Raw genomic sequence first — 26,115 nt, 5'->3', positions numbered from 1 at the left:
GAAAACGGGGACAGATAAAGTAGGGGTATGAATGTACATACTGACTCTGAACAGTGACGTGATGACAGGTGAGGAAAACCGACATCCAGGATGGACACTCAGTAAACAGCAAGACGTGACGGATCCCAGGCAATAAAACTTACACGGCAGTCAAAAATGATCTTGAAGACAGGACCAGTTTTTATTCCCTGTTCATGTTTGTAAAAGAATTCCAGAAGCCAAAGAAACTAGTTTCCCAACACACGCAGGGCAGGGAGTAGGGTGAGGGGAATGAGGAGCCAAACGTACAGGCATTCACTGTCACTGTTGTGCAGTGCGTGCCCCTGGCATCCAGCTGCACCTCAGTCCCAGCCCTTTGCACACATGCATCAAGAGCAGTGCTCACTGCAAACAGGGGCTACATTCAGTTATCTTTCACATATGTCTACGCTCAGGGTGTGAACAAGTAATGTCCACTGTGATTTAGAAAGACCTAAGAATAGAAATATCAACTCCCCAATTCTTTCCAACTCCAGTGTGCCCTGAGACAACGAGTAACACCCATAAGTTCTAGGGTCCTTGTATTAGCACTGAGCTGGTCCCAGGAAGTGGGTAAAAATGTTGTCCCAGGAGGTTCCCAGTATCTCCTTGTAATTGACCTAGAGGCACATCACATCCGGGCTTCTAACCCGGCTGCTATAGCTCTCCGGGCCTCTGCACCTGCTCACAAAGGGATCCCCCCCCCCCAGACGGCCCCAAATGAAGCTTTGCTAAATCATCCCCTATTGCTGAACAAACTCACTGCTCCACCGTTCAAAAAACAGAAGGCATAAAGGTGAATACAAACGTAAGAAAGGAGTTCACATGTGGTCTTGCAGCCTTTCCATATAGTCTCTAAGGTCCCGGGGGCCCCCCAGCCCGGTGTCCTGGCAGACCCACTTGATGTTGTCCTCACTGTCAAACAGGATGGAGTTGGTGTACGGGCCACCGTCCTCCGGGAGGATGGTGGTGTAGGAAGTAAACTTGACTCTCTTCCGCTTTGGGCCTGATGGGTTTATAAGCTCACTTTTAATGTCTTTCTCATAGACATAGTCAGAGGGTCTAAGCAGTTGACTATGAAAGTCTTCTGGGAGCCGCCGTTGAGAAGGAAGTTCCTCTCCTCGAACTGCAGCCCCCTGTCTATCATGGTCGTGCACTCCTCCGACGAGAGGGTGATGTCCATGGGGTTCTCCAGAAGTTCCACTTCATTCCCAAGCCAGACCCAGTCATGGGAATGGGGGATGTTGTCTTGTTCGCTCACAGCGAATCTTTTGTGTCTGTATTTCCAAGCAAATGCCACACAGTTGGTCAAGAAGACCAAAATGGCCAGGCAGAAGACACAGAGCAGAGCGTACATGCCGATCTCCAAGTCAGTTAACCCCCTTGAGGTCACTGTCAGGTCACTGGGATTACCGGGTTCCGGTAACTTCCCTTGAGTGGGGAAGCTTGTGAAGGCATCTGGACCGCCACTCTTGAGTGACTTCTTATCCTTTCCTTCCTGTGGAGACTGTGGGGTTGTGCTTTTGTTGCTACGTTCCTCTTGGCCAACAGAGGCACCATGTTGGAACCACTCCTGACCTGCTCTCTCCTGGTTTCCCTCACGCTCGATGGAATTGCTGAAGTGGTCTTTGTATTCCCGACTGATGCCCTCAATATAGTTGCTGCTTCCTTGGTGCTCATCAATATTTGGTTCAAATCTGACCTTGACATTTCCTTTACCCACGGCAAGAACACTCTTCCTCTTGGTCTTCTGACAGGGCTCACTAATCATCATTTCTAATTTAATCAAGGGCCCTTGCCCTTCACCCTGTGCGACCACAATCGGCCATCCGGACGGAAGGTTTGCCTGGACAGACACCACCATTTCATCCAATGATGACACAGCAACTGAAAAATCCTTGGGATCGTAAATGTCTAAGGGTGTCACCGAACCATCACTGAACAAAATTCCACGATTCAGAAAAATGAAGTTAAAGCCTTATGCTGTAATTTATTTCCTTCAAGTCTGTAAACACGGACACAAATTTATAAACCACACATGTGGTTTCTTATGAGATATGTTTTCAATACACAGGCAGAGAACAATAAATATGTTTTAAAATCTGGATCGGTTGCTATCATACATTAAACTGGCATAAATAATGGGCTGTAAATGCACTGGTGTGAGGGGTAAATTTGTGTACCGTAGTGAATGCAGTCCTGTGTATATCAACTTAGTGAATGTCATAGAACAGAATTTGACTCTGAATTTTCCAAAGAGTTTGGAAGATCACATGACACATCTGAATCAATTTCAGGTGCAACTACTCAGGCTACGGCTCGAGATGATATCACTTCAAGCATCCTTTATTAGAAAGACATGCTCATTTGAAGTATCTGAGAAAAGATGTATTATGGGGACTGGCATGCTTGAGAGACACAATGACCTTGGTATAATTCGACTGGATTTGCTACAAGTTTAAAGATGGAGCAGAGGTTTAAAGTTGCCCATAATGAATATAAACCAACAGATGTCTGGGGCCTCTTAGCCATACTTCTTTAAATAGCAGAAATAGAACTTGCCAGTATCAATTATTCCTTATATTAGAAAGGAGAACACACGTGATCCTTTGGTCATGGTCTACCAGGAGTCCCCCATCACAGATAACCCACTGCAAAGTGGTATTTGGACCCAGGGTTAGTGTGTAAAATATATAAGAGGACAATTTATCCAAAGTACTGAGCACTTTTCTCAGAGACAAGACAGACCGGAGAGAAAGCAGAAAGAAGTTTCAAGGACCCCCCGTCCTAGCTACAAGCGCTCTCCTGATCTCCTCCGCAGTGTGAGAGGGAGGGAAGTGGTCTCAACTGACCGGGGACAAAAGGACCCTGGAATCCCACCTGTTGCAGGGCCTGGAGAACGTCCTGGGCAGACACCGTCGAGACGATGGCTCTCTTGTCCGCTCTGTGAGGCTGCAGGGCAAGGGACAAGCCGGCCACCAGCTGCACGCCCAGGTCCGCGATGGTGACACGGTCATCCAGCACGATCGCCGTCTTCTCAGCCAGGATGGAGTCGGACAGAGGTGAGAGCACCTTCAAAGGAAGCGAGCAGGCTCCAGTCTCTGCTGCACACGTCATTAAAGAGGGAAAAGGAAAGAAAAACGTAGAATGATTACCGAAAAAAGTGGGGCTTTGTACGCAGATGATGACTTCATTTCGATCACTTGTTTGTCACCCATCCTTTAAACCCCAAAGTGCACTCTCGGTGCTAAATGAAAGTCTCTAAAAAGTAGGAACTAACTCAGAGCAAAAAAAGCAAAAAACTGCCCTTCCGTTTATCCAGCTGTGGTGACAGATGCAGGGAAAGTCAGCTGCCACATTAGCAGGAAACCTTCCTCCCAGGGACGAGCTATGGCTGAAGTGTCAGAACCACCCTTTTCTTTGGGGGACTGCTACCTTTTTTAGCCCCCGAGAAACACTGTGCTCTAAAATCCAAGATTATCAGAAACTTTGCTCTTTGAAATCCTGTCGTCAGCCAGAATGAACCTCTCTCTCTTGCCTTGAGGACCTAAGTCACTTTGACACAGAGAAGCAAACCTAATTTCCAACACCCGGGCAGGATTTCAGATAATGCAACACTCCCCACGCATGTGAGTTACGCATCGCACTAGCAAGCAGGACCCTGGGTCCACGGCGGGTCCGGACTGATGCCGACAGCTCCGCATCTCCTGAGCTACCCACACTCTGCTGGATTAGAATCTGACCTGCCCTCAGCCCTTGCCGGCTTCCTATCAGACTCTATCTCTTTGGTCCAATACGATTTCCCACATTTCCTCTGAGTGTGGTATCCTAAGAGCAGTAGGGCAGTAACCTGACTCTGTCAGACAACAGATTTGCACCCGGTGATCTGAGGACAGATGGTCTGGAGCTAGGACAACTTGCTGAAATGCAAATGGCTTAGAAGAGCATTTTTTTAATGTTTAATTACACCCCCCCCATTAAAAAACAAGAAACTATAAATAGATCAACCTAATATATTTTACTTCCTTTGATTTATACAATATTATTCATTTGTTTTCTTCCAAGAGCTTGATTTAATTTAGTGATAATTCCCCCAAATTAAAGAATATTACCTCCCTGCTGGTGTTGGCCCATTAGAGCACAGAAAATGTAACATTTTCCTCAAAACTAATAGTTATATTTTGACAATCTTTTTACTAAAAATATTTAGAGAAATGGTGTCTCGCCTTCTTCCTCTGCTTAATTTTTGCTCTTTGAGTAGTCCGATGTTTATAACGTCATAATTGTAGATCCTGGCAGCATCATTGAGCTCGCTGGGAAAATTCAGTGCAAAAAGGAATCTTAATGGCCTTAGAAAGTCATTTCACCTCATAAAACATCAATTTGCAACCAGAGTGATTCAGACCTGGACTAATGCAATATCAATAAAGCAGCTTTTGCAAAATCACATTTGGGCGAACCCTAAATTGTGATGTGATAAGGAATATTTAAACACTTTGTGAAGATAATGATCTGCTCTATAATCTCTCCACAGCCATCCTAGTAAAATTAACTGTGAAATATTTTCAATAAGCGTCTAAGAAAAGAGAAAGCATGACATCAGGGAACGATGCGTGTGCGTGTAAATAAATACGGCAAACCAAATGTGTCCCGACATTGCCAAGCGCCCTGAGGTTGACAGCCGCTAAGACCAGGGACAGAAGTTCGCTTTCACTGCCTGTCGTCACACAGCATCCCCTGGTGAAGGGGTGAGGACTCTGATCTCAAGAGCGTCTCTAATTTGCAGGAGCTTCTCTGTGGTTAAGTAAACATGAATTTCTGAATATGTGGTCTAAAGGCTGATGGATTCTGTGTGTTGTGTCCATGCCTCCCGCCCATGTACAAACAGACACGTGCACAGGAGGCCTCACACGAACGTGTCCGACACAAGCAAAGAACGGGCTGAGTATTTGGGGAAAGCGTCCAGCAGTGCATTAAAGCCGCACCGTGGTTACCCCCGGCTCCCGGCCCACCAGGGTCTGGCCGCCCTGCAGCTGCGCGATCCTCGGCTCCTCCACCTTCCTGAGACCGGCCACGAGGTCAGTGATGTCGAACTGCCAGTCGGGGCCCAGCAGGGAGCTCAGCTGACCCACGTCGGGCGCCTCGGCCACGAACTGGTGAGGACGCGCACCGTGGCGTGCTGGTACTGCCCTTCCTCTCCTCGTCCTCCTCGTCCTCGCTCTCGCAGGTGGGCCTGGGGCACAAATGAATCTGCTCATCATCAGGGGTGTTTCAAATATCCTCAATTTTCCAGCAACCGTGGGGCTGCGGTTCTGAAATGATGGGACCTGGATCCTCTCCCGGCCAAACGTGTGTGTCCACGGATTCACTCACAACGTCTTCGGCCATCAGGCAAGAGGGGTGTTTTCCCGGTGCCAGAGCTGTGTGCTTCCCGCCCAGAACTCCAGAAACAAAGACACAGTCTCTTGCCTTCAACCTGTTTTTGCTCAAGGGCAAGATCCAGCCAGCCGGAGAGGAGGCCGCAGGATGAAGAGGGGGTCAGCGGTTCCAGACTTCCCTGCACTGTGGCATCGCCCTGGGGTGATCGCGCTGCCCCGTTTCAGCCCACGGCAATGTAATCAGGGTGATTCGGGGTCCGAGCCGGGAATCCACATAATTCAAAGGGCCCTGGCGATTCCAATGGACAGCCGTTTGGGAACCAGTAGTCTGAGCTCCGGCATGTAACACAATTAGCCCCACTGCCCTGCTCCGCCCTCCCTCAGACTAGGGACGTGGGCGCGCAGATTCTCGTTCTCCTCCCCTGGGAAATCGGGGCTGCCCACCCCTGCTGCGGTTGGAGCAGGAAAGGGAACGACACGGGCTACGTTGGCTGGCCTGAGACCAGCTCCCGAGCAACAGAATTTGAGAGAGATTGTGTTATTAACATTGCGAGGACAGGTGCTAGGGGACATCTCAGCAGAGCTCAGCTCTGCTTCCAGGGGAGGCCGGAATCGGTGTGGTTGAAAGGGGCTCATTACGAGCAACAAAACACAAAGGTCCACCTCCTGACCCTCCACTGAGGACAGAAGAGCAACTATGACAACAAAAGATGCTCAAAGTTGCTCCTAGCGCTCAGAAAACGCCGAGGGTTTGGGGAGCCGCGAGCCAGGAACCACAGACCAAGACCCAAACACACATTTCTTGTAAATCACGGTATCACTGGCGGGGTCCACGTGGCGTCAGCTCTCGGGGGAACAGCGACGGCCACCATCCCTGCGGTCACTTCGCACATTTACCTGGTTTCCAGCCACGGGGCTCCTGCCAGCTGCCCAGCATCCCCAGCGGGGCATCAGCAGCTGCCCAGCACGCACAGCCCGGCACCCTTCCCTCACGACGCAGGACCCCACTCTCGTCTAGCATCAAAACTCGCCTGGCGGCTGTGCGGGGAAAGGAGCAGAGTGGCCATTAGCGGCCCACACTGTCTCATCAAATAATAGCAGCCACTTAAGGGCTGTCAGACTTCATAGGACATAAACGCTTTCCTCTCTAATCCACTTTCTGTTTACACACGGGATAGGCACTTCATCCCCTCATTTCAGCTTTTCTTCTGCCTCAAAAACTCAGATCCTCAGCCCCAGGCAGTTATCGGCTCCCTCATTAGGCCCCCATGCTGGGGAATTCATTGCCTCCGAAACGCTTGATTCCTTGAGCTGATAGCTGTTTCTAACGTCAAGGCAAAAACCACCACGGAAATCACTTATTTATGATGATATTTGGGAAAGTTGCCTTTTCTTCTTTCTCCCCCCCAGGGTGTTTATACTGGGTGTCTCTTTATAGACTCCGCTACACCTGTTACGGACGAGCTATTATAAAAGCAAACGTATGTTGCTGTGTTTTGCTTTGTGACGATGTTAGCAACCACGGAGCTGCAAGCACGCTGCTCTAACGTGGGCCACTGCCGGTTCCTGATCAAATGTTTGGATAAAGGGAGCACAGGCCAGCAGCTGGGAAGGGGAGCAGCGGGGATGGGGAGCTCGGAATCTCACTCACTCACTCCCAACCTCTATTCCCTGCTCTTCAGCCCCAGGGAAGCCAAGGCTCCCAATTTGTCAGCAGAGGTCAGAAATCTGGCCTTTTTAAAAAAAATAATAACAATAACTTTTGTGGTAAGAACATTTCACATGAGATCTACCCTTCTAAATCTTTAAGTGTAATATATAACACATATGTTTTCCAGACCAGATGAAACATATTTAAGGAACAGATTCGCTCATAGGAGTAAGAGGTTTGGGAATTCAGGCTTCAAGGTCACCCCCAGCAGAAGTTCTCGCAGACTATTCAGGTCGTGACTCTCCCCTGGATGTGATGTGACTGAACCCTCCACCACCACCACCACCACCACCGATGTTTTTCTGGTTTCCTCAGAGCAGTCGCTGTACCACCTGCTAAAATCAGTGCAGCCCACAGGAAGCACTCACTGCAGGTCTCAAGCCCCTCCTTGGCCTTAGGCGGGGCGCAGGACAGGTAGGGAGAGAGAATGAGTCACCCAGGTTCAGCCCAGGGTCTGAGAAAGGATTCTAAGTTGATTTCCAAGTACTCCATTAGTGACAGTCTAAAAGACAAAAGCAAACCACACAGAAAACAAGACTTCTTCCTGACCCTGAAAAATAGTAAGTACTGGGTCCCTCCCAGTTTCAGCAGAGTGAGACGTGTGTCTTCAGGAAGGTGGTATTTCAGAGGACGCCCAGACCACAGGAAGGGGATCTTCTTCCCGCGGTCAAGGGCACCCCCACTCCCAGCCAGAGCCTCCTGACCCCTCATGAGAGATCCGCCCCGCCCCCCAGCCTCAGGGGCAGGGTCCTGCAGAGGCCCACACACCCTGCAGGTGGGAGGGCAGACGCTTCCCCCACTGGAAGAGGACCCTGGGCTTCTTTCCATTGCCTCCCCTGCCCCCACAACAACTGTTTCCATGTGTGTTCATACGTGTAACATGTGCATCCCCACTGAGGTTCTCTGCCCTTCACTGTGCATTTTTCTAATCCCATTCACTGCTTTCCTTTTACTTCTCCAGGCTCTTTTGGTTTCCAGTATCATTTCTTCATTACAAGGGGCCGGGCTTCTTGGAGGCAAGGATGCTTGTAGGACTGGGGCAGGCAGTACATCTGTCCCCCTTCCTGGATTTCAGCAGGTGATCCTCCTCTGGCTTCTAGCCTAGCTGCTGGGTCTATGCCGTTCATCTCATCACGTGGGTAATTGTCACCTCACATCATCAGCCGGAGAGGGGAGGTACTGGTTATGCACTCTGTGTGTAGTACACATGTATAGTAATGACATATATAAATACAAAATGTAAGATATAATGATACATATTGTATATAGTAACACGCTATATACAGTATATATGTATTGTATATAATTTGTATGTATGTTTTAATGAATTATTGTGCACTTCCTGTGTATTTTACATTTATATGACATATAAATGTGATCTTTGCATGCATTATATGAATTACAGATTCATTATGTATATTTATGTTATATAGCATAGGTATAAGTCTATGTATGCTTTATGGGTTATTGTGTATTTCATGTATATTTTATATTTAGAGAACATAAATGTTTTACCGTACATGCATTATCCATATTTAGGTCTATGTATAGATAGAGTCCTTGGATTACAGAACACGAGTAGGAAGTGCTATTATCATTCTCAGCTGCCTAAGAAGAAACTCAGGACCGGGCAGTACGAGTAACGAGCCCAGGGTCACGGAGCTGTGCGTGGCAGAGCCGGGACCCACACCTGCACGCCTGCTCCGGCATCTGCACCTTTCAGCAAACACGGTTATCTGGAAGAAAGCAGGAGTTTAATCTGTGTGCCCCCCTCCCCCCAGTTTGCCACTGTATCCATCTGTCTGTTTCAGTTGCAAGAACCTGGCCATGCATTATTACAGCTCCTCCCATCACCCCGCGTGCAGCCTGCCAGATGTGAAGCCACGTGTCAAGGAAGAAAAGCTACAGAATCCGATGGTATGTTTCTCACCCACACACGAGAAATGCATATCCCTATATGAAGATGTGCAAACTATATAAAAGAAATGTAACGGTCCTTTTTCATCCAAACCTAAAGGATAGTTAATATTCTTTGCAAAAATGATTGCTTAGCCTCTGCCACTTAAGGAGCACTGAGATCAGTTTTTGGTTTTGCCTCTATTCAAATAGCCGCTGAAATCCGAGCAGGGCTAAAGCCGCCACTCTACGTGGAGCGCTTCCCATGCACTGGGCACTGTTCGTAGAACTTAATGTGCACTGTACCCATTTAATCCTCATGGTACTTGTATAAGGTCAAGTATTCTTTTCTCATTATGCACCCAACAAAGCTCAGAGAGGCCAGTTCGTCAGGGGTACAGAGCTAGCAAGAGGCTGAGTCAGGATTTGGGCTCCTGCCACCTGGATGCAAAACCAGTGTTCCTAACAAGTTTGGGTTAATAGCTCAGCACAAATACACAGGACAGAAGCCATGGCCTCTCTCAGGCAGTGTGGACCCGCTGGGACGCAGGAGAATGAGCACGCAGAGAGAACTTTGCGATCGATCTCCACGGTCTTCCAACTAAACTCCCAGGGTGAGGGGGCAGGATCACCAGCTCAGTGCAGCGGCTTGGATCAAGGGAAACTGAGCCCACCTGGCTCTCCCTTGCCTGCCTGTGTCCCCAGGTCAGACACTCACTCTCCTGAGCACTAAACATACAGAGTACGCAACAATTAGTAAACTCATCGGGGTTCGGTATGGGCAAATACAATTTTAAAATAAGAAAAACTGATCTATTTGGAGAACGTGTATGAAATGGATTAGATCTGCTTGGCTCTGTAAAATGGTAGAATTTCTTTCTGTCTTTGCAATTTCTGAGCAAACCACTGTGATTCACATCCCATTCTGGTTTAATACTGACTCCATAATGCCATTGTTTTCTTTCTCCCCTACTTTTTTTGGTGAGGGTTTCTGAGTTGGTGGAAGATACTGTTTTTAATCATATTTCCCTAAAGCTCCCATGGGGCCTGCGGGGGGCTGGGGGATGAACATATTCACCGGCGGTCTTCACCTCCGACCTGCAAGAAGGGTCCACTGTTCACCTTAATTCGAGACCCACAACATCTTTGAGAGACTCCTGAGACCTCGCTCAGTCCACCTCCATTAGAGGGCACAGAATCTTTCTGGATTCTGTGTGATGGGCCCTCACTATGAGAAACCCAAGACATGTTAGTCTTTTTCCTCCAAGGTAAAAGCTCGGCCCCCAAACACTTTCGATAACGTTTCGCTATTTCTAGATAAGTATCTGCCAACACTTATTCCTCGTCGAAACTTCACAGCATCCCGGGCCAAGGACTACAGCTCAGGACAAAGTTTAGCAGATGCTTATTTGCAGGATGTTTTCATGTGAGCATCTCATCTCTGAACTCGGGGGATTTTAAAAGCACCACCAACGCTTGTTAGCTTAGGAAAAGATCCAAGCCCTTCGCATTCATCAAACGGTGCCCCAGAAGGGATCAGGAGCTGTTTATCTGGAGAAAGCCCAGCATATGGCGCTGCCCGGCTCCCCGCGCCCGCCCGACTGTGCTCACCGGGCCTGCTGCACAGAGACGCTCGTAATGAGGTTCCATTGGCACAGATGTTGAAGCCAAAGCTTAGACGTTCAAAGTTTGCACATAAATTAGTCACACGTACGCACACAAACACACATAAGGTATTTTGGCAGGATAAACAGATTTTCAAGGGGGAAAATAAGAGAGAGAAAGTTCCGGAGCATTTTGCAACTTCTATTAAAGCTACACAGGAAATTTCTATTAGGATAAAACAGCACTTGGAAAATAGGAGACTCGTGCATTGTTTATACACGGTATGAGGCATCAAGAGCAGAGAGTCTACTTCTGTGATTCCTGGGACCGACCGAAGTAAGTGCCACCAGTGGCCTCTCAACCACCCATTCTACAAAGAGACTGGGAGAGGGCCTTTGAAGACCCAAGTGGACAGACCCAGCAGACACAAGACATGTCCCTCGTTGCCAGGAGAAGGCCGGCCCTCCAAACTCTCACTCTCACTGCGTATCTCCACAAGAGAACCAGGCATTCAGGATCTAGCCAAGCCCTGGTGTCCCAGGGGGGCGTTCTCAGTGCATAAGCACCGTGCTCAGCATTATAAAATGCGGTACCATTGATGAAGCTTGTGTTCTCTCCGCCACGAATAGAGACTCATGACACCCCTGCCTACAAGAGATTTTCTGAGCTGCCTGAGAACATTTGTCTGCAAGCACCGAGCTCCTCCGTTGCCATAACCTGTGATTCAATTCACAAGAAGGTAATTTGACCATAAAGTCTCATGAATAAAGGAGTGGCATGAGGTACTGATCGGACTAGGTAAGCCAGCACAACACAGCACAACACAACACAACACAACACAACGCGGCACAGCCCTGCATGGCCCCAAGCCACACACAGCGCCAGGTCTGCTGAGATGCATCCGGGGATATCGAGACCAGGCAAACTGGAATGAGCATATCTCACCCAAGAAAGGCAGCCAGCATACCTAGAACAAATTGCTTCCATGGAGGAATGTTGGCTCTGCCCTTTGAGGGCACCCGATTTTTTTCAAAAGAGGCAGGACATCCAGGTTGAGAGTGAAATCTATCAGATTTCGACACTGGCTGCTAATAGGAAAACAGTGAGACGTGACCCTGGCCAAACAAAGCAAGTCTTGGGACTGTATTTGCCTTAAGAATTGCTGTTTTCCAGTCTTGAGCATATGCTTTCCTTGACAGTGTGACTGCAATGCCCAGCAAAGGAAACTGAGGAAGGAAACTGTTTATCTTTTCAAGGTATGAAACTATCTGGTACAAATGTGCACCTTATTGATACGCTGGTCCAATCCTTATTAGACACTTCTCCGGGCTCCCACAGATTGTAACAGAAATGGGAAAGTTTTCATCATTTTGGTGAATGTTGCGGGATCCTTACAGGCTCTGGGGAGGGAGGGGGCGGGGCACTTGCCCTGGGGAAGAATCTGGATTCTGGGGAGAGGCGTGCAAAGATCAATGAGTGATGTCTTCCTTGGACGGGTGCTAGGGAGCTATGACATGTGTGTCTCACCTCTACCATTTCTGCTACAAATTCAAGTCCAAATTCCTTAGAAGGTTCTGAAGGTTCTTCAAATCCTAATGACACAAAGTTTCCAAGATGCTTCTCGGCAGCAACGATTGGCGTCTTCATCCCTTTTACCCAAAGCCAAAAATCACAGAAGCAGCATTTAAACCCATAATGTAGGATCTGTTACTCTCCCGAAAATCAACTCTCTCTCTTTTGAGGTAGTAACCCTTAGTTATCTGCACACCCATCTCCCCTCATGGACAGAAGGGGACCGCGGCTTCAGATCCTCCATGGTTTTCCTCTCATGGAATCTGCTTATGTGCTCATGAGAAGTCAGCTGTGATTTTTTAAAAACCCAGACAAAATTCACATAGCATGAAATTCACCTTGTGAAGTGTACAAGCTGGTGGGTTTTTAGTAGATCCACAGTGTGTAAAAATCACCACGTACCTTTAGAACATTTTCACCACCCCCAGAAGAAACCGCACACTCATTAGACGGCACTCTTCCGTCCGCACTCCCCTCCCCCACCAGCCCCTGGCGACCACTCGTCTGCTTTCTGCTTCGGCAGATTTTTCTATACTGGACATTTCATGTAAATAGAATTCTACAATATGTGCCCTTCGGTGCCTGGGTCCTTCCACGTAGCATCACGTTTTCAAGGCTCATTCATGTTGTAACAGAGATCAGGGCTTCGCTCTTTCTACAGCTGAGCAGTGTCTTTGATGGATATAGACCGAATGTGCTTCTCCAACCATCAGAAAATGCGCATTTGGGTTATTTCTAATTTTTTGATATTATAATGTTGCCGTGAACATTCATGTACGAGTTTCTGTGCAGACTGCTATTTTCATTTCTCTTGGCTATATACCTAGAAGTGGGATTTCTAGGTCACATGAGAACTCTACCTTGAAGATTCCGAGGGTCTGTGAAACCATCTTCCAAGGGAGCAGCACCAATTGACGTTCCCAGCAGCAATGTCTGGGTATCCCAATTCCTACACCCTCGACAGCCATGATTCTGAGAACAAACCCTCACACGTAATACGAGCTGTTGTATTCCAGACTTCTCCACCCATCCACAAGAAAACATTCCAGTATCTTCTTTCTCTGGGTTATCTGTCAAAAGGAAGACTTCTCCACTGGGAAGGATGCATTACACGTCAGGGACCTCCTGCAGAATCTTCAGTGACACCGAAGCACCAGCTGAGGTATCGATTAGGTTCTGTTGATCAATTCCGACGTTACTTCCTTCAGATACCCACATATCAACAGAGAACGCTCTTTTTAATGAACCAGCTGGCGTCGGCAGTCATTAGCGGTGCAGTGAACATACGACGGGGTAGATGCATGATTGGGTGATGACCGAATAAATGCATGATAGATGGATGAATGAACAAGCTCACTGAATATTTACCGAACACCCCGTAGGAACCAGATGCTGTGCCAGACGTGGAGACAGAGCGAGCAAGACACACGTGAGAGCTCACAAAGGTCACGCTCTATGGTGGGAGATGGACAGAATGAAGCAAATAAACTAGCTGAAGGGGAACGTCGGCTGGTGGCAAGTGCTATGAAGGAGGTGAGCAGTGTAGTGGCTGGGCAGGGGGTGGGAGAAGCGGGCAGGATCCCGATCTCACGGCCCTTGCACTCAAGGTCATGGGATGGAGGAAAGAGAGGGTTCGAGGGTATTATGTCTCCTTCTGAGTCCTTTTTTTTTTTTTTTAAAGATTTTATTTATTTATTTGACAGAGAGAGAGACAGCCAGTGAGAGAGGGAACACAAGCAGGGGGAGTGGGAGAGGAAGAAGCAGGCGCCCAGCGGAGGAGCCTGATGTGGGGCTCGATCCCAGGACCCCGGGATCACGCCCTGAGCCGAAGGCAGAGGCCCAATGACTGCACCACCCGGGTGCCCCGTCCTTCTGAGTCCTTAACTCTTCAACAATATTGTCACCAATGATTATTTTGATCCTTGCAAGAGAAATTCAGAAATACTCTTTCCTCTGAATTCATTGCCTGAATTTCATTATTTCCAAAGCTCATTTTCAAAAACTCTCACCCAATGACCAAGGTCCAGTGACTCCTCTCTGACCAGGGGGCAAACTCCAAATTCCCTTGCTCAGCTTCACGTGTGTCCTTCTACACGATGTCCCAGCACCTCTCCTGCTAACTGTGCTTCAAGAAAACTGGCATCTCCCAATTTGCTGGAGCACATCAGGCATTAAAACCACCACCGCTAGCTGATGCTTTTTCAATGCCGAGAATGCCTTATTTCTCATTGTCTTCCGAATCAAATTCCCTCTGCTCCCTCCTAACTCCTAGATCTACTTCCAGACCCTTTTCTGTCATTTCCCAAACCACTAAAAAGTGTACTGTCACCACCTGCCGAGATGCTGTAGCTCTCTGTCCCAGTTCTAGCCGAACATTGTATAAAGCACACTGAAAACCTGTCGGAGGCGGGACCCGAGGGAGCTGCTCATCTTCACATCCTCCACACGCAGGACAAGGGATGGCACAAAGTATATGAGGAATGGATGGCGGGATAGATGGACGGATGGATGGATGGATAGATGGACGGATGGATGGATGGATAGATGGACGGATGGAAGGATGGATAGATGGACGGAAGGAAGGATGGATAGATGGACGGATGGAAGGATGGATAGATGGACGGATGGAAGGATGGATAGATGGACGGATGGAAGGATGGATAGATGGACGGATGGAAGGATGGATAGATGGACGGATGGAAGGATGGATAGATGGACGGATGGAAGGATGGATAGATGGACGGATGGAAGGATGGATAGATGGACGGATGGAAGGATGGATAGATGGATGGATGGAAGGATGGATAGATGGACGGATGGAAGGATGGATAGATGGATGGATGGATGAATGAACGAATGAACAAGCAAAGCTTCCTCCTCTCTCCTTGGCAGGAAAGCCCTGCCCAACAGGAGAGCCTGTGAGCCACCTGAGTCCCTCAGCTCCTTCCCAACACAGACAGCTCAGAAGTCCCTTGCAGGGAGATGTGTTACCCAAGCCGGACCAGAGCCCTTCACAAGAGCTTTTAGACTGAACTTGGTTGGAAAAGATCCTTTTCCTTCCCTGTTATAGAGTTGCACCGAAAAGAGCTTAAAGCTACTGGTGGCCACGGTCCTTACTTTACGGACAAGCTTGTTCGGAGACGTAAAACTGACGCACAGAAACAAGAGACACACGGGAAGTGTCTGGTCACAGAATCATCTCCGGTTCCTATCACTCCCAACACCCCAACCTTCTAGAGATGGGCTTATGAGGTCTGCTATAGTCCCCTCCTTGCCACTTCGGAAGTGGAATTCAGTGGTTCTCACCCAGGGACGATTTCACCTCTAGTGTAAACAGGAATGTTAGGCAAGGTCTGGAGATGACATTTTGGGTTATCACAAGCCAGGCAAGTGGTTGGGACTGTTAGCTAGTGAGTGGACGCTAGGGGCAATGACCCGCACCCTACAATGCACGGGACAGACCTTCACAACAAAGAGTTACAGACCTCACCTGTCAGGATTGAGAAACCTTGAATTAGTCCAAACCCCCCACTTGCAAGAATCCCGACAGGACTTGCATGGGCCGCGCCCTGAGGCTGACAGCCGCGTTCCACCCAGTGAGGCAGACCCACCCTCTTACCTCTGCGAGTCAGCCCACAAAACACCGGTCCCACAAAGCCAGAGTTTCCGTGTTCAAAGAGTCGATTTGCATCTGTACCTTGTCTTCGCTGGAACACACATAAAAGCCACTTTCCTTTCCTTCTTGATTTTGCCCCCTTTTGGTCCACGTTACAGGCCAGTCTTTGAAGTTACATCACGTCACAGCAAAGCTTATTAGCCCTGGCTTTTGCAAACAGCTCTATCAACATTCCATGGCTTATGCCGGCCGCAGAGGTGGGCCTATCGATCGGACTTGAAAGAACTCCTTCTTCCCACAGACTAGGAGTCGTCTTCTCCACCATTTGCAGCCTCTGTGCTGACAGGCCTTGGTCCCCGAAGCCTCATCGATCGGCGCGGCCACGGATTTTTTAATGAACCTGTGTCCAATGCAGAATATGATAGCTTCGTATTGATTCGGTCTCAAGGGATGCCGTCTTTACAGAGAAAGGCCCTCTCTAAACGTTCCATCTGATTTCGGTTTTGTTCAGTTTCATTTTTGTCTCATTTCGCAGCACCCCTTATCTTCAGCACACACTGACACGAGATGCCGTCCCGTGTGAGTGCCACCAGTCTGGCCGCATGCACTGGCTTTCCACACGCTTCCCCGGAGGGTCAGAGACTCTGATGGATCTTAGCACGCTCGCTGTGGTCCTTCCAGATCTCCTATGATGCTGGGGTGCCCCCCGATTCACAGGGCCCTCCACGAATACACCCCCAATGAAACAATCCTTGAGGTTCACCTGGTGTTTCTTGATTTGTATCCTCCCGGGTGGTAGGTCCCAGCCGACCAACACAGACTCTGGAGTAGGGTGAATGGGGAGGCAAACCTCCTTTTACGTGCTTGGTACCCAGATGTGGGCATGTCTACCCCCAGGGCCTTAGTTACTGTGAAACAGGGATACTATCCCTTGTATCTTGAAGGACTGTGGCAGCCCTCCCTTTAACTGACCGATGAAAAGGACTCGGGGAAAGAACCAGACACCTGAGAATCAGTCCTCAAACTAACCAGTAAATAAAAAATTAAAAGCACATAAGAAGACGCTTCAACTGAATAGAATGAGTCCTTTGGGAGGATTAAGAAGCCAAGGCTTGGACAGATGGGACAACCTGCCCGAGGTCATGTCAAGTGCAGTAGTGATGAAGGAACAGAAGGCAAGCTGGGGAAAAAGCACAAGCTGACACCCGCGACCTCCCCGGCTCCCCACTCCCCGGCGGGACATGTGTGACATTCCTCAGGCACTCCCAGCTGCCCTAAAACCAAGGGAAGGAAAAACAAATGGTTAACGGATAGAGATGACAGTCCTGCAGGACGTGAGTCTCCCTCAGTTTACCAATGTCTTAGTGATTTACGAGGAATAAAGCGTTCTTATCAATAGCCTAACTTCCAGAGACCCATACATGTCAATTTCCTGGAGCCTTAACGTCACCCTCCCCTCCAGAGTGATGTGGGAAACAGAGGCAGAGGGAAATGTAAACGAAGTTAGGTTTCCTTACGACCTGCAGCCTACTGACAAGGACTTGTAATAGGAAGAATATAAGGTTCCCCCAGAAAGTTCCCAACCATCTTCCTGTCAGTGCCTTATTAGAAGGAAAACAACCTTAGCTAGACAATAACCAGGCCCCCAGCATCCTGAGAGTCTTCTTGGGCCTATGAAAGTGCTTTCGGACACCTCCCTTTGTCCTTACCTCCCCCAGCTCCCAAGTGTAGAATCAGCCCCCCTCACAACCCGGGGCAGCAGCTCTTTCTGCCCATGGGTCCTGTCCCTGTGCTTTCACTAAATCACCTTTTTTGCACTAAAGACGTCTCGAGAATTCTTTCTTGGCCATCGGCTCCGGGCCTCACTCATCAACATTCAAAAACTACATCAGCAGCACCAGGACTCAGACCCATGCCCTGTGGACCAGGCTCTGCACTGTGCGGTATAGACGTCTACACAGGATATCTAACGCACCTATAATCACGATTCTAAAGACTGTTTGAAACGCATCATCAGCAAGATGAAAGAGAAAGGAATAGAGTATTTTGTTTCAACGTTGAGGTCAAAATATGGGCATAGAACTAGGGGAGAAACAGAGAGGCCGGGGGCGTGGCAGCAGACAGACAGTGGGGTGGGGGCAGGCTTGGGATGTCTACACAATCAGATTTAGGAGGGAAAAGGCAGGTCCAAGGGCAGTAGAGAGTAAATATACAATCCCCTGGGCTCCAGGTGGAGCAAGCAGGGCAGAGGAGGGACAATTCCCTCCTGGAACTCGCCGAGAGTGGAAATGGCCCCCTGGCTCTCAGGCCACCTGTCAGGGAGCGGCTGGTTAGCTTAGGAGTCTATGTGTCCCTCAGCCACACTGAGCAAAGGGCCAACTGGGGGGGACTTCCGGGTGGGAAACCTCAGCTGTGGCACACCGCTCTGAACACACCTGGCTCTCTCCTTTGCAAAGGCAAACACTCCACCGTGAAGGCTTTGGGTGGAAAGATCACTTTCCTAGGTGGAGTCAAGGGGGCAACAGAGCAGGTGCCCTCAGGAATCGGCCGGCGTCCTCTGCCGGGGCTGGGGTCTGCGGTGTCTGCAGGCCTCTGGCCACACGACTCCCGAGCGTCACGGTGCATTCGAACAACGTCACGAAGGGAGGATTTCACAGCCTTGATGCTGTGACTAATAGCATCTTATAAAGTTTAGTAACAGGACCCGCCAAGGGCTGACCACAGCTGAGCTGTGGCCTCTACCATCCTCAACACACCAGAAAATGCTCTCGTGCTTAGGGTTTTCACTTTGCAGAGACACAACCCGGGAGCCCACAGAGTTATTCCCAGAAGCAGCAATAATGGTAATAACAAACCTCTATTTGTTTCCTGAAATTCATTTTACAAGTTTTCAATTATATGAAATGCCTTACTCACGGCTGCTCCCCATTTTGCCTCAAGAAGCACCTGAAGGCATCAACGTTTGTTGACTGACTGACTGACAAATAACCATCTATCATACTCCTGTATCAGGGCTGGGGAGGCAGCCTGAGCTTGTCTTTTCTGTTAAGAGGAAGAAACTGAGGTTCTTGGGGTTGAACGGACTTGCTGAGCGTTACTTACCCTGCTGTCTCAGTTTTCTCGTCGGTAAAACGGGCACAGTCACATTACCTCCCTCGGAACTACAGAGCCTTAAATGAACTGGACACAGGAGTTTCTTAGGACAGCGGCTAGCCCCTAATCACTGCCACACTGGTATTGGCCACTAGCATTACCCGAATGCTCTTTCTCCTGTACCGTGGGCATAATAAATTCCCACTGCGACCAGGCATGTCGAGTGGGATTCATTATTGTTGTTGTCAGCCTAATAGTCGTTCCTGCTTCTCTGAGTGACAGCATTCCACCTCCCTATGCTCAGTCCCTGCCAGGTCCATGAGTGGCCTGGTGACTGAGATGGGACACTCGCCACACCCACCTTCTCTGAGCAAAGCAGCCACCTCGGAGACCAGATGGGGCGTGAATTACTCCCCTCCAGTCAAGTCCAAGGCTTCTGCTGAAACTCTTAGGAAGAGAGAGTCCCTGCGTGGTGGGCTTCCTGGATGGAGAAGCTGCAAGTCTGGGCTCGCCTGGGCCCCCTGAGGGGTGACCTCTCCTGAAGGTGATTCTAGCCAAGAGGAAAGCAGACCCGAACACGGGAGACCCTCGGCGTCCGGGAGGCCCGGCTGGTGAACCAAGATCCTGACACGTGGATTGTTGAGTGATGCGAACCAGCGACTCGTCACTTCCCTGAATCCGGCTCGAGTTGAATTTCTGTCTCACGAGACCGAAGGCATCTGAGTTAATACAGTAACTTCTGCAGGAACCAGGAGGAACGACGGGGACCTGACTGTACTTGGCAGACGTTTAAACTCCGAGGAAAGCACCAAATCAGAAATGAAGGTTTTCTTTGCTCTCATGGAGCACGAAGTGAATGCATCTGTAAAGAGAACAAGGCAGCACGGGCTAGGGGTAGGCGGCGTCTGAGCACGGCTCTCCCGAGGAGGAGCTGCAGGGGCTCAGGAGCCCCGGCAAAGCCCTGGACCCAGACAGAAGCTGGGGAGCTTGCAGCTTCCAGCTGCCACATTGAAGGATTTCAATTAGGAATGTCAGTTCTTACCAGAGGTCGCCAAAACGTAGTGAAAAAAAAAAAAGCCCACAAATCTGTCTAATTAATACTGAAATCGTAACTACACAGCAGCAGCAGCAGGTTACGGAGGAAGCGTTCCCTCCAGTCCAGATAACAAGAAGTAGATGCCGTATTGCCAACAGGAGAGCAGTGACAAAGGGTAAGTTACGGATGTAAAGGAAAACAAACCTGGGCAGCACCATCCAAAGTGCCTGACCTTTTGTATTTAGATGCTCGCTCCTGGGGACGGACCATGGGAAGGACACGCACGCCCAGTCATTCGCAGGAAGAGCTGGCAAGTAGGGCCAAGGAGGCGCAAAATCCCCTAAGACACGTACTTAGTGACAGAGCCAAGGTTAAAACTAACCAGCGCTGACGTCCTGTGCTTGCTAATACGAAAGGGACTTCCAGGCATGTGCGTACTCTGCGTGCACCGGTGAGCTCGCTAGTGTGCATATCGAGATGCTTGCTGTAAAGCCTTAGCACGACCTCATGGGAGCTCCGAGTTGTAGTAAGATGAACAGTATTGTTAACAGCGGTGGTAACACAGAGCTCGCAATGCAGAGGTAAATAGGACACGGTCCCTCCCTCCAGGATGGTGGAATTGCAGGGAAGGGCCAGCCCTCCCAAGCTCATCCTCATAAAACAGACCCAGGAAGCCCACCGAGGGGTCTGCACAGGCTGATCCCAGCCAGGGCAGGACAGCCGTGGAGTGGGGGAGGTCAGAAGGAAAAGCCCCCTGGCAGAGCAGGGCTCCTGAGCCAGCTTGGGACCGAAGGGTGGCCCGGTGTTTCCACAGACAGAGGGCCTCTCTCAGGAATGAAAAATTCTAGACAAAGTCTGGTTAAACCAGAGAGACCCTTGACCCCACTTTGCATAAAGGGATCATGACACTTTCAGTTCCCTGAGCCAGGACACTTCCTTTGTGAGGACAGTACGGTTGAGCCCGCTGGATTGCGTTTTTACTGTAGGCACCCCAAATATCGTAATTAATCCAAGAACGTAGGGCAGACTTGCCAGTGCCCACTGCCTCCCTCCCGGGTACAGGCACCTGCTGGTAGCATCTTCTGTAATGTCCTCGCCTCAGTTCCTAAGTCTCCAGCAAGCCCCTCGATAGGGTCTACTTTCAAGAAGGTCGTCATCACCAACCAGGTCATCCGTCCTACAAATGCACCCATTTCAGGAGCTGTCGGTAGGAGAGCTCATCTGGATTTGGGTTGAGTTCACATGAACCCAGGAAATGCAGCCGCTGTCACGGGGCTGCTGATGTTCTCCAGAGGTGATATCAGATTCTACTCAGTGACCGATTTCCTGCACGTTTCCGAGCACAGAGCAGCTTACTGCAGATTTCCTCTGACAGCACATCCATCAGGAGACACTGGCCTTACTTTACCCACCGGTAAATGAAGTTGGAACACAGACGCTTCCCCACGGCAAGAAAGCCTTTAAAATGTTACTGCAACTTTTGGGGAGTCTTTTAGCAACTCATTAGCGTTCAGTCCAGCGGATATTGGGAATCTGGACAGTTTATTATTGCAGAGTAAGTCGTCTGGCACTGCCTTCCACAGCAGCAATGGTGTTCTAGCTCTTTCCCTCCAAGAACGAGAAAACAATCCACCACCCAGCTGACGAGGGGTGACTGGCTTCTGGTGTTCCGGAAGCCAAGAAGTGTTGGCAAACAATACGGTTACCAGCAACGTAAAAACGGGAGCCCAGCCTTCAGCCGGAAAGATAGATTCTCAAAGGTCACAATATAATCACACCCTGGAAATCACATTTTTCTTCCTTCCTGGAAAGACCTTCAAAGAAACCAAGGGAAAGGAAAAACAAACACAACGCCAAGCAAGGCTTTGAGGGGATGCGGTTCAACACAGAGGTGGTTTGAAAACTCACAAAAGCTCACTCCGACTAAGAGATCCTTTTGATGGGACAACAAAAGGAAGGGTACTTTGCTACTAGTTTCTGAGAATGGCCTCTGCCTGCAGACCCACATGGAAAATTCAGGAACGTGCAGTGTGGCGAGGGGCAGCTCTGGAGCCAGCAAGCACCTGTGGGCACCTGCCAGCTGGGCAACCTGGCGTGAGTTACTTAACGTCTCTGGACCTCTGGCTCCATACCTATAACATCACGTGATGAGTAGTCTTACCTACCTCAAAACCATGTCTGGGTGCAACGAGCAAATACACCCAACATGCGTATAATAGCACCTGGCACGTAGTGAGAGCTCCAGAACGTCAGCTGCTCTCTCCATGAGGCTGGCTATTAGCCTCCACGGGCAGGAGACATATATATCCCATCTGGTAGCTGACAAACTCCTCTGCACGTCACTGTGCTCGGAGCAGAATCCTTGCACGAAGCAAAAGCACACTGAATCGTAGCCCCTACGGTCTCGAGCCCAAGTCAGATCATTCCGACAGAGACTCTCCAAATGCCAGTCCACTCCTCCTTTAAGTTTTCCAAGAGCAGGGCCGTCCCTGGGGATGTTCTAAGAAAGACTATGTGACCGTGGGTAGAGGAGCTCACTGCGAATTGGGATGGAGCTACGGGCTGAATTATGTCTCCCCAGATTTGTACAGGGAGGCCCTGCCCCCACTGTGACTGTGCTTGGAGAGGGGGCCTTTAGGGAGGTGGTGAAGATCCAAAGAATTTAGAAGATGGGACCCCAACCCCATCCAAGGGAACTGGATCCTTATAAGATCCTTCTAAGAGGAACAGACACCGGGGACCTCTCCCGTGTACATGTGCACAGAGAAGAATCCATGTGGGACACAGCCAGGAGGTCACACCACCTGCAAGCCAGCGAGAGAGGCCTCACCAGACCCCGACCCCGACGGCACCCTGCTTTCCGACCCTTGTGACGAAATGAATTTCTACTGTGTAAGCCACCCAGCCCGTGCTGTTTGGTGTTGGCCACTCTAACAGACTCATGCACATTTCCCTAATATCCATCCATCCTACCTACATACAGAGTACTCCTGTGTCATGAACGCTGGTGAAGAAGACAGTGCTTAGCCTACGGGGCTTATAATCACACGGCGGTTAAAAGTCATACAGATAAGCCTACACGCAAGCTTCGTGATCCTACAGGGGCCTGCAGATTTACTCCCAGGACGGCAAAAGCAAACGTGGAATCTAATTCAATGGGTCTTAGAGTCTATATTTTTGACAGAGAGAACGCTTACTTTGCCAATGAATTATTTAGGCACATTTTTTATTCTCAAAAAAGACACCGTTTTTTCTTGAAATTCTGGTCCTACTCACCCCACCTTTTCATGGCCCCTCCTGACAGATACCGGGGTACAGGGTTTAGAGAGAACAGGTGTGAAGGGATGTGGCACACGCAATTACACTGCTAACTTGACCTTCTCAACACGCAGGGTGGTAAGCCCTATGTCCTTCTCTTTCATATACTGATGATTTGTCTTTCATTGATACTAAAATTGGAACTAACAGCTACTGGTCAACAAAACAGAACATTTGGAGTGAAAATGTGAAAACAGAGTAATTGAGCTAAGGAGGGTGAAGCATTAGTATGTTATATGTATGTGGATATTTTTTTCCCTCTGGAGAGAATTGTATTCATCTATCTGCCCATCCATCCATCCATCCATCCATCCATCCATCCATCCATCTGTGCACCAAGTGATACCTCAACGTGTACTTTCATCGTATTTCTATTCTGTGCAGTAAGATGGTAAGTAAACAATCGAATGGTACAGACTCCCCACTTGGAAGACTCTATCCTCACCAGGAAGATTGAACACACACAAATAAATATTTAAGACGCCCATTAGGAAAACTCTGAGGAACCTGGGATAGAAAGACCTCATTCCCATTTGGGCAAAAGTACAGATGTGGAGACATGTTCTCAGAAGCAGAGCTGAGGTTTTCCCGCGAAAGCAGCATCCCGCCCGGATCTGTAACCTCAGGTGCTGTCCGAGGTCCCAGCTGCGCGTCCTGGCACCTGCCCCGGGCGCTCCCCACGTGCCCGCTGGCCCCACCGTGGCGCCGGCCAGCGGGTGCCCAGGCCCCTGCTCTGTTCCTAACCCCCCACAGCTGGTCGGGCAACCACAGAGGCACAGCCGAGGTGGGAACAGAGACTCTTGGAGGCCAACACCACGGTCGCAGCCGCTAGGGTGTGTCCTCTGCTAGTCACCTCCTCCGATAAATGCAATGACAATGTCACCTTATCTAACTAAAAATGGACCTTTGCGTGTAAACACTAAATTCCTAATACCTTGCTTAAAACAAAGGAGCAAAAATGTCCCACGAAAGTAGATGAGATGAGTTTTGCACTTTATGAAGTTTTGTCAGTAGAGAAATATCCATGGAGCCCCAAAGCTCATGAATACCGACCACAAGTCTTGTGGTTTATTATACCCTCAATCCGCCCCCGTCCAGAATGCCTCAGGGGTCACAGCCAACCCCGAGGCCCAGCGCCAGCCTCGGAAGCCGACTCTCGCAGTCACTTCATTCCATTTTTCCTCCTTTTTGCCTTCAGACGCCTTGAGTTATGATTTATAAAACTTCAAGGCAGCAGTAAACTTCAGGCAGAGAAAAACTAGGGTTTTTGCAACAACTTATATTGTGATTTTCAGTTCCCGAGCGGGGCATCAGATAACTCAGAAGTCTGCCTCGGCTCAGCATTTGAACTCTATTTTTGTGGCCTCTGATCACATGCTCTCCTGGTGGTGTGCCCTTCCAAACTCCAGCTACCTGTTGGTCCCCCAAGAAAATGAGGAAAGACATCTCAAATAAGATAATAGTTAGAGAAAAATTCAATAAAAGTCCAGTGCAGCTCGGAGCACACTTGTGGTGTCAAGGGGGTAATAGCTAATATGGGGAGATGGGGAAAGTGGCGGAAACTTCCATTATCACTGTCCCTGTGGATGGAGGCTGTCCATCAGTCGCCAAGACTGACTAGATAATACCATCCACCCACCTGCCCCCCAGGGGCCACGGCAAGGAGGCCGGCAGGCCAGCCAGAGGGCTTTTCATATCGTCCACCAGGTTCTTGCTGGACTGCATCCGAACACCTTGCAGAGCAGAATATAAAACAGATGAGTAACCTTGAAGCTGGGAAGGTAACAATAAAGATAAATGTCCTTGCGTAGAGAGTGGGGGCATTGGAACCAGGAGAAACCGAAGCGACTGGAAAGCCGGTGAGGGTCAAGCCCACCTTTCACGCCTGGCACCTGATGAGTGAGGGGTCACCCATGTTGTTAAATACCTGTGAGGCAGTGCTGTCCGAGACGCCCATTAGGAATTTTCCTCTTCCTCATATCCATGTCGCTGGGAACACCAACGGGGACCTGAGAAGTCATTCTGAGAAGCGTGACCCACCCACCCTGGCCACCGTTGGTAGGTCCATCGGTGAACCTGACCCAAACCTGGCCTTGAGGCAATAGACACGGGATGGAGGGGCGACGGCTCTGTCTTGGCTCTTTTCTTGAGAGGGTGGGACATAAACTCAGGAGCAGTTGTTGGCCATTTTGTGCGACCTAAGACTGAAAAGCAGAGAGAGTTGTTCTGTAGGAAGAGCAATAAGGAGGCACCTTTGCAGAGAGCAGCAGAAATCGGGGCTGGTTCCAGGTCATCCTGAAGCAAGGGGGGGCGGTGAGTGTCCCACCCTTGATGCGCTAGGTGTCGATGAGGCACTCGCCATCATGACGGCAAACACCAATGCCCTCTCCACCTGAGTCCACTGCGGGGTCACTGGCCCAAAGGCTCTACATTTTCCACTTAATCCTAAAGCGTGTCAGGCCTTCCCACCTGTACACACTTTTCACTTACTGTTTGGAGAGAAACGCCAGCTCCTACATTCCCAAACACTCCTGGGGAAGGGAAGATGAGTCGGTACGAGAGGTTCTAAACTCAGGGTCACAGGTGTGGGTTCGGCTCTGCTGTGCGGCAAGTTTCCTGGGGGAGCCAAGCCAGCGAGAGCCCCCGTCCACTGGCTCGTCTGTGAAACTGGGGCTCACAGTCCATGCGATCAGAGTTCCCCAGGCTGGACAGCAATCGGACAATGACAAGAAAAGGAGGGAGGGCAGGAGGGGAGAAGGGAGACTTACTATATTGATAAGTAGAGGAAAAGTCAGCTGGAACCTTGAAAGGAAGCGGGGTCTCCCGACAAACGCCTCTGAAGACCAGCATGGCAATGGAGAGGACAGAACGG

At 49.6% G+C, this 26,115-nt stretch overlaps 1 protein-coding gene across 1 annotated transcript in view; it reads right to left on the bottom strand.

The window, feature by feature from the left end:
* Nucleotides 1–764: 764 nt before the first annotated feature.
* The window catches only part of LOC123778538 (transmembrane protein 132B-like), a 58,932-nt gene continuing 33,581 nt past the window's right edge, over nucleotides 765–26,115 (bottom strand). The window contains 6 exon segments of the mRNA XM_087857166.1: nucleotides 765–1,102; nucleotides 1,105–1,995; nucleotides 2,886–3,092; nucleotides 5,000–5,176; nucleotides 5,179–5,205; nucleotides 5,208–5,251. Coding sequence (XP_087713292.1) covers nucleotides 840–1,102; nucleotides 1,105–1,995; nucleotides 2,886–3,092; nucleotides 5,000–5,176; nucleotides 5,179–5,205; nucleotides 5,208–5,251 — 1,609 coding nt within the window. The 3' untranslated portion in view covers nucleotides 765–839.

This window comes from Ursus americanus, chromosome 30 (genome assembly GCF_024610735.1).
Source record: "Ursus americanus isolate L20-20 chromosome 30, mUrsAme1.1.p, whole genome shotgun sequence".
Classification (NCBI taxonomy): Eukaryota; Metazoa; Chordata; class Mammalia; order Carnivora; family Ursidae; genus Ursus; species Ursus americanus.
The sequence above is the reverse complement of the archived record's forward strand: the minus strand, read 5'-3'. Positions and strand labels throughout refer to the sequence as shown.